The 9,274-nt window shown below is 38.7% G+C and overlaps 1 protein-coding gene across 5 annotated transcripts in view; it reads right to left on the reverse strand.

Annotated features, from left to right (window-relative positions):
• The window catches only part of LOC112992403 (serum response factor-binding protein 1), a 71,329-nt gene extending 62,323 nt beyond the window's left edge, over window positions 1–9,006 (reverse strand). The window contains exon 1 of one of the 5 annotated variants that reach the window (XM_064500047.1): window positions 8,772–9,006. Coding sequence is in view for 3 of the 5 variants with exons in the window: in XM_026115435.2 (XP_025971220.2) it covers window positions 8,772–8,801 (30 nt within the window). In the remaining 2 variants the exon portion in view is untranslated. Of the gene's footprint in view, window positions 1–8,419; window positions 8,586–8,771 lie in introns of those variants that run through there. The other 4 variants (XM_026115435.2, XM_064500049.1, XM_026115437.2 and 1 more) reach the window with 4 other exon arrangements.
• Between the last annotated feature and the right edge of the window lie 268 nt (window positions 9,007–9,274).

Here is a 9,274-nt window from a genome sequence, read left to right on the forward strand (position 1 = left end):
AATACACACACAATTCATTTGTTATTAATCCCAGAATGAATAAACATATGCCATTGCATATTCCATCTTTGCAAGGGAAATACAGTAATGTAATCAAATACTTCCTTCAAATAAAATCAGTACAAGAATATCTCCTCTCTAACATGATTTAAAACACAATCAAGAGAGTCAGTCTAGCAGCTAGCCACTTTTGTGTTGAAAACCAATTTTTTTTTGCCTTAATTGCTCTCCATTACTGACCTCCATAGCATAACACAAACCAAGTGAAATTATATCAATGCCGTACCATTTAGCAATTCACAATTAATTCCTATTCTTCTTTCAGAAAAAAAAAATCCCGAATCTATTTTGAAAAAAAAAAAACCTAACACCAAACATTTCCCCCATCTCTCCCATTTCATCCTGGCTTCTTTCTTCATTTGGTTGCAAGCTTCAAACCCAGCAATGCAAACGTCGCAGAAAGATGTCTACAATCGTACTAGTATGAAATTAAGCACATTTCCTGTATCAGAAAGCTTTTTTCCTTTTCTTAAAAAAGTCCTATATGCTTGCATATATACCAATAAGTTACATTTGATAAAAAAAAGCTGTACTGTATGCTGCAACTATCTTACCACTCCTTTAAAATAAGAGTTACTGAGTTTCCCATGACTATGTTTGCATGCTTTTTTCATTATTGTACACTACCACACCAAGGAACCACAGATGTTTTGTTTTATGAGAGCATCTTACTAGTCTACGTGGCCTACCACACACACTTCATATAAACTACTTGAGCTAAGGAGAAGTTTTCATTCCTGTCCTGAAATATAGTAGTTTGATAACGGCTGTATACAATATTTCCAGCAGCAAATAACTGAATAGTTTTCTATGTTTAATTGCTTCAGTAATCTGCTGAAAGTAAATTTGTGTGAATGACTGATCAGAATTTGCTGCTAATATAGTATAACTGATGATGTGGCAACTCTAGAAACTGTAGAAACAGCTGCTGGAAGAGTTCCTAGAAAAAAACCCCCACAATTCCTCGGAATTCTATCTCACAGAGTATAAGTTCGGAAATTTCATAAGCTTTCAAAAAAACCTTTTCCTTAGGACATTTACATGGTCTGTAAAAGAATGTCAGTAATTTAACACTTGAACAGTTTCAGGCAGAATTCAAGCCCAATTTAGCACAATTTTTTTTCCCTTCAAGAAACTGTTGTGCTTAGAATTATTTGTTAGTAACACAAGTAATGCAAAAAGTTTTTAAACATGTATTTCTAAAGATCTAAAATATGACTGTTGCCAAGTAATCCAGAGTTTAAAGGAAAAGTCCCATTTGCTTTCCGACTTCGTACATGCTTACAATTTACAACAGAAAGTTGTCATTTGCCAATACTCTGAGAAAAAACTGATAGAATAAAGTAGTTATTTGGTTAGAAAGTTTTAAACTGTGTAGAAGTTTTTTTATTAATTCTTATAATTTGTTTATACTTTAATAAAGATATTAGATTGACTTCAGTTGCATGTAAGAGACTGACTAGCTTCAAGAAAATATTTAAGACCACATACAAGCCAGGGTCATGCCGATCTTGTCAGTGCCAGAATTCACCCAGAGCTATTATTCCAACCACAGAATTTCTTAGACACCTGTACTTTTTCAAAATATTTATGTGCTAGCCACCTGGTCTTAACAGTAATTTGGAAATGGTCACTGATAAACCTAAAGTTGGCTTAAGTTCCCTAAGACGTATAATTTATTTGATACAGCTTAACCATACTGACAGGTGGCTCAGAACACTACCAGAGACATCTGAAGAAGTCTAGAAGTCTGGAGCACTTACCAGAAATGAAAAGCCTAAAATTACAGACCTCTTCCAATGTGAGCAAGTCTAAAATAACTGCTATTTCCAAGAGAGTGGCCTGGCCAGCATGCTGGATAGGGTCTAGCGCAGGATGGTGCTACTTTCTAACTTTAATATGTAAGGAAAAACACAAAGACAAGCTAGATTCATAAGCCAGAGATAAAATAGTAAAAAGGAACTCAACTGTAGGCCAGTAAGAACGAGAATTTCTGCAGGGGTACAGAATCTGGAGTTCCAGTATTTCCTCTGAGGCTGTTCATGCATTTTATGTTAATTGCTGGATAAGCAGCCTTTGGAGCACAGCCAAGGACTTTCCCTAAGGAACTGCACCCACAGGTGAACTACAGAACCAGGCTCCCCCTCATCCCATTAAGCCTGTCTTTCCTGGACAGTGTCCCAGAGAGAGTATTTGAGAGTATTTGAGAGTATTTGAGAGTATTTGAGAGTATTTGAGAGTATTTGAGAGTATTTGAGAGTATTTGAGAGTATTTGAGAGTATTTGAGAGTATTTGAGAGTATTTGAGAGTATTTGAGAGTATTTGAGAGTATTTGAGAGTATTTGAGAGTATTTGAGAGTATTTGAGAGTAGTGCACTCTGCTGGTGATTGAGATCACAGGATGCAACCCATCTCAGACTGAGGAAACCTACAAACCACATTTCTCAAATACTGGACAGTTTTGCAACAACTCAGCTGTTACACAGACACAAACACATGCCTTAAACAACAGCATAATATTTTGAATTATGAGAAATAAGACATCTCACAGTTCAATACAATACCAGATAACTGGTCAGATATGTCACCCTGTATCACACTTTCCCTTTAGACTTGCTTTCAGCAGCTATAAAGTCAGTATAGAAGACTATTAAATTGCCCTGAAAGAGCTCCTGGATTGCCACGTAGTCAGTGAAGAGAGAACAGGTCACTAAATGGATCTTTGGGGGTGGCTACTTTAAAGAGAATCCTGGATCACCATGCTGAGCTAGCTACCTATTATTTCAAACTGCTTTAAACATCCTTACCACCTATAGAACTCAGCTGTTGTTATTTTAAAAGTTTCTGTCTACGACTTTTTTTTTAAATCCTTTCTAAAGAAAGTCTATGAATATACTTAAAAAATCCTTAGGTAACAGTAGTTACTTGGGTATAATATACTAAAAAAAAAAAACCTAATAGTTTTCTTTAAAATTCCACCTGATAACCCAATGAGACAAAAAGACTACTTTTTTTCACTATTATACAGAAACCCAATGACCAAAAGTGATTTACCATTAAAGAATGCATTTGGCCTTTCAGTCACAAGTTGACACACAGCAACCTGGGTGCAAAGACATGCATAAAAGGAAGTTTATCAGCAACAATTAATTTTTTATCTACTTTTGTCATCTTAGTTGTGTCTAACCAGCTAACAGCAAACACATTTATCTATGCCACACCAGGCAAACTAAGCCTTTATACAAGCATTTCCAAATGTGTATTTCCTTCAGTTTCACTTTGATCGAAGATGTAAGCTCCACAGAACAGCAAATACAACATAGACTATAGTTTCAGACCTTCGGAGACCTTCAGTCACTATTGGTGACTTCCTTTATAAGTTAAGACTATTTCTGCTGGCTTTTTGTCTAATTACCATGGACTACCCAGCTTCGACTTTGCTGCACACCAGTGAAAAACCCTAATCACATGTCCAGACTACTGTCTGAACATCTTGCTCATCTAAGTCGCAGCTTCAATAATCCAGAGGTCAGGATGTCAGTCCTAAAGCTAAAAAATAAAAGGGCCTGAGCATTGCCATGTTGACACATCACAACACGCAATTTTGGGACCCAAACACTTACTGAAGGGAAGCCACAGCTTTGAGCTTAGTTACTAAGCTCCCTATATATATAATTTTTTAAACCTGTACTTTGTTTAGGGGACTGAAAATAAAATCTATATGCATATGCAATTACTCTGAAGATTTTTTATCTCAACTCTACCTATTACAAAAAAGAACATAAAAACAATAGATAGCATGATTTGAATATAATTTTCATTACTTAAAAAACCCCATTGTTTTATAAATAAAGCTCAACTTTTTACTAAAACTGTAAGATGTCCATAGTGCTTTTATAGAGAAAAAGTGATTTTACAGTATGCGACTGATTCTTAAAGACATTTAAAAGAAATTCACCTAGTACCAAAGTTTCCAAACCCAAACAAATTTGGTAAATTCAATTCAATTGAGGGGACAAGTTTTTCTTCCAAATGAGATTTTTTTTCCACTAACTTTAACAAAATACTCTCCCAGAGTGGAAAAAGTTAACATGGAGCTAATTTTTTTAGTTAGCATAAGAAGCACATGGAATTTTTTCTTAAATACAGAAGTTGGATAAACGGATACTTAAAGACAAATTATATGCATATGCCTAGGATCTTTGATTCATCCTACAAAAGTCTTATCACATTAGTTTCATACAATTTCAAATGTTTCAGGGACAGAAATAACTGTCAACTCTAAGATTTCAATTTGCTTTACAAACTATGACACCTTACTAATATTTAACTTTGGCCATTACAGCACTTCTGTAGATATACTTTAGAAGAATATATTTGTACAACTATTCATACAGAGTTCATTTGCATTAGTTTGATGAGTTTTTTGCAGTTGAATTCATTCAGCTAATTATATCCAGAACTGACTTCCAAAAATGGGGGGAAAAGGAAAAACAAACTCTTTATTCTCATACTCTGCTATTGATATACAATTACAAATAGGACAACACCATTTAAGAGTTCTGAATAAACGCCAGTCTGACCTGGTTTTCATTCACAAGCTTCAGTTTCATATTGTTGTGTACTGTGTATTGCTGATCAACAATCATTTTTTCATACTAAAGCTGTGCGGTATCTCCCTTTAAACAAGCTGTTGCCAATGGCAGTGGATGATTATGTGCTGCCATCTAGCAAATGTTTTCAGAAGAGTTTAATTTATATGCACTTTCAAATATTAAACCTACGATAAGACACCTAAAAATTCTTAGAAAGTTTTTTAAATTAGAAAACATACATAGCACAGAAAATATCTTAAGATTCTTTCATCCTGTGTGCCTATAAAATTAAGTGCAAGATGAGGCTATAATTATGGCTTAATATAGACAAACCCTGCAAAAGCATACTCATATGCAGCTGATGCAAAAAAACAAAAAACAAGAACATCCCACCCTCCGAACTTTGCCATTGCACAATTTCCCCACACACACACAACAGAACCCAGTGTTTTCCTTTTTGTTCCTCCTCAAGAATTCCATTCTTTGCTTTCACTTCGTTCTAACTTTCTGAAGTTTATACTTCTTTCCCCTCCTCACTCCTCAGTACAGAAACAGAGATGTGATAGGCATACAGCAATGAGATGTTTGAATTATGAAGCTTTCTATTTTTTAAAAAACTCCTCTAAATCTTAGTTTTTCAGTAGTGCGGTCACACTGAAACTGTACCATTTATCTGCCAGCAGCAAGCTGATGGCTTCTTAAAAATATCAGACCTTGCTAATTGTAGGTTTTGACACTATTTTGTTATTTTCTATAATTATCTAGGTATATATGCAATTAGAAAATAGAACACATACACTTTTAGCAGAATATTGATTTGTTATCATGGAAATAATGTGATAGTTTCTGGAGCTGTTACACCAATTTCTACAACTTTATGTGAAAAGAAATAATAAAAGAAGATCAGAATATCTAAACTAATTAGTCTGTGAATAGCTAACTAATTACGTCTGATTTCCTGTATCTTTCTGTCCTATTTCACCTCATCACAATAACTGCAACTCCCTCCACATTCACCTGGGATCCTTGCCACTGTTCAGAAACTTCAGATCCTATTCAGTCACCTAAACAGTACCACATTTTCATTCTGTGTTCCCTACTAGATCAGAACTGTTGAGAGGATGCTACTTCACAGAGACACTATTCTTTATCCAAATGATAATTAAAAAAAACAAAAAGACTTTTGAGGTCTCTATTCTTTTTCCGTATTTCACTGAAATTAGCCAAAAATTTCAAAAACTGCCAGAAGGAGACAGTGTCTCTATTTGTCTTGTTTATTTAGAGGACTACATTTTCATAACAATAATCCATTTTCAAGTCTCATTGGTGATAAGTAGTAAAAGAATCACCTAATTAAGTTTCTGCAATTTTTTCCTTCCAAAACACTTTTACACTTTACTTCAAGACACTGCTGGCACCAAAGGCCCGATTTTTATCTTCCACTAATAAAACTTGGTTAAGAATGTATGGTTTTTTTTTTTTTTTTTTTTTTTGCTTTCACTAGGACAATAATAGCAGAAAAACCTCTTGCCATACATTCGCACTGGACTGAAGCAACCTATACAAGCAATAATTTACTATCCTTCTTATACAGGAATATCAGACAAGTATATCTTATCCATACAAAGCAGGTGCTCTATAGCTTTTACCCATGCTAGTACGGTTTATAGGAATACGTAAGACACCCTGGAATAAAAGGAATGATGTCAATTATATGTTATTGAGAAACATTATTCCTACACTATTTGTTTTTTCTTCAGGCAAAAGATGAATGGGTGAAAAATTTTTTGAAACTTATCTAAAATTTCTTAACATTCCATCATTTAACAGCCATTATAGTTTATTAATAATTAGTTTAAGCAAAGACAGACTTCTGCCAAAAACTCAAATATGTAACAGTAACTAAACTTACTAGACATGCAAAGCCTTACATGAACCTACTGCAAATACAGCCAAGACAAACAACTAAAATTTATCAGCTATTTAAGTGCTACTTAAAGTTCTTTCTGCAACAACTATCATCATGATTATTCCATATCTCCCCACCTCCCCCTGGTAGGATATATGATTCTTAGCTTTTTTTTTGATTGCGGAAGGCCAAAGGTGCATATTTTAGAGCTGCTTTTCAATTACAGTAGGTCCTTCCCTTACCAAACAGGAAGAAGAGACAAGAAAAAACGAACAGTTGGTTTAAATCATTAGGCTTTCTGAAATCATTGCTCTGTTAATGCTCAAATTCCACCACACCATCTTTAGTAAAGAATAAAGATTTCTCAGATGCAAAACACATTCTTATAAGAGCATCTCAGTAAACGTAATAAATAGAGAGGACATCCAGGTGTTGATAAATAAAAAGCATTTAGTTTAGACATTTTGAATAGTCACCGCAGTTGTTAATAAAGCACATTTTGAAAGAGCACAGGTGAAGAAACAAAAAAGAACTGTTTAATCTGCTTGCACTAGAGCTGCACCTAGTGCATCTTAGACGCATCTAAGAAGATGCATCTTATCCTTAGCCACACTGACCTGCTGTCCCTCCTAATGAGCTGGCAGTCAGGATTTCTGCCTTTGCAATGCCTTATTGCTCAGGATGCACCTATTATTAGACAGTGCCTATTTGTTGTCTGTTAGGAGCTCTGATGAAGTCTTCCACCTTCAGAGATCTCTCTCAGAACTAACCTGTATTTTCCTTATAGGATAGGGTGATATTTGGGCTACAGGAAGTAAAAGCATCACCAGTATACTTACTGAAATCTTTCTGGGGTTTCAATCTTTCATACAGAAACTCATTCTATCTTTTCCTGAAGAACAGTTTGGCCATTCTTCATTAAAATAATGTTTCATATACAATCTCTCTTTGTTAAGAGATGAAGAATCATTCCCTGAATTTGATCAACTAACAAACTCCTTGCTTCAACAGGGAGTGAAATGCTCTCTCCGTTCTTTGGTGATTTACTGGCACATTCTAATATGAAGTCACCTACATTTGACTTTACATTTGTTAATAACAAGGACTACGAGGATTAAAAGCATGTAATATGTTACTAAACAGATATCTGTATTTATCAGGATACAATTTTTTTCTAATGAATAGGCTACCTCTCGCTAAGTTTCTAACTTGCGATTCATCCTTTCTCAGGGCTAGCATCAGCCTAGATCATATGATCTATTTTAAAATGCATTTTTTTCCTGAGAACACTGATATAATCTGCAATTTTGGTTGCCCTGCAGATGGCAAAACAGGAACTGTAACCAGACTGTGAATTATCTAGGAATCTTGGAAATTCCCATTTAATATCTGCAGAAACTGGTCCAACACATCTGCAGTGAGATTATCAACAACTCTTCACATTAGCACCCATAGTCTAAACACACATAAAAGGCTTGCTCAGATGGCTCACAGTTGCTGTGCACAATGATTTGTAATTGTGCAATCAACCCAGCATAAGACAACTGACAAACACAAAATTGACTTCATTCATGCTGCAGAGTGTGAAAAAAATCCTGACAGAAATACAAGACACCAAACTTGTTACAGAAGAGGAAAAATAGTTACTTCTGACACCTTAAAACTTCATTCTCAGCCCCTACACCTCCAAGAAAATAGGATAACATTCCATTTTTGCTAGCCAGGAAATAGGGAAACAGCCGAGGACTTAGGCAAGTCCACCAGAACAACCTGTGAAGCAAGCATAAACACGGTAACACACGACACGATGATGGCACGGCACACACTAAGGCAGCCAGATGAACCGAGACACACGTGCGAGCAGTCACGCAGCACCCCGACATGTCGTTTATCTTCTCAAAGAAGCTGGCAAGGCTTTTGCACAGGGAAACTCCCGGCGCGGGACCTCTCGGTGCGATGGAGGGCCTCATGAGGGCGGCCGGGCCGGCGGCCGCTCCGCTCCGCTCCGCTCCCCTCCCGGCCCGCCGGCGCCCCCTGCACCGCCCCCGCCCAACGGTCGCTGCCTCCACCTGTACCGCCGCCACCCCCCCACACACACACACATCCACCCCGGCCAACGGCCGCTGCCTCCACCTGCACCCCCGGCCCTGAGCCCCAGCTCAACCGCCCGGGGGGCGGCTGCTCCTCCGCCATGCAGGGGCCTCACCTCGTTGTTGAGGTTCAGCACAGGCGCCATACTTCCGGCACCAGCACCGACCCCACCGCGGAGAGCCGCCGGCGCCCAACTTCACCCACGCCGTTTCAAAGGCATCGCGAACCGAAAGTACGCGCAGGCGCCGCCCGCCGCGTGGCAGGACCGCTCTAGGCTGAGCCTCTATGGTTAGAGCCGCTCTAGGCCGGGCCTCAAAGGCCGCGGTCCTCCGACGTTGCCCTGCTCCGCCCCAGCTGCGCGTTTGCCTGGGCGGCGCGTGCGCGCCTGGCCCCGCCGCGGGCGGTTAACGGTCGCGCTCGCGCCGCTCCCCTCCCCTCCCCCCGCCTGCAACTCTGATCGGGGCGCGCGCAGCTGCCCCCCCTCGGCCCCTGCTCGCGCGGGGCTGCCGGGACTCGGCGCCTTCGAGACGTTTCCCTCGCTGTGGGCTGAGGTGACGGGCAAGGAGCCTCGGCAGCCCCCGGGCACCTGCCGCGCCAGCCTGCCGCGGGAGTCTCGTT

This window comes from Dromaius novaehollandiae, chromosome W (assembly GCF_036370855.1).
Source record: "Dromaius novaehollandiae isolate bDroNov1 chromosome W, bDroNov1.hap1, whole genome shotgun sequence".
NCBI classification, from domain to species: domain Eukaryota; kingdom Metazoa; phylum Chordata; class Aves; order Casuariiformes; family Dromaiidae; genus Dromaius; species Dromaius novaehollandiae.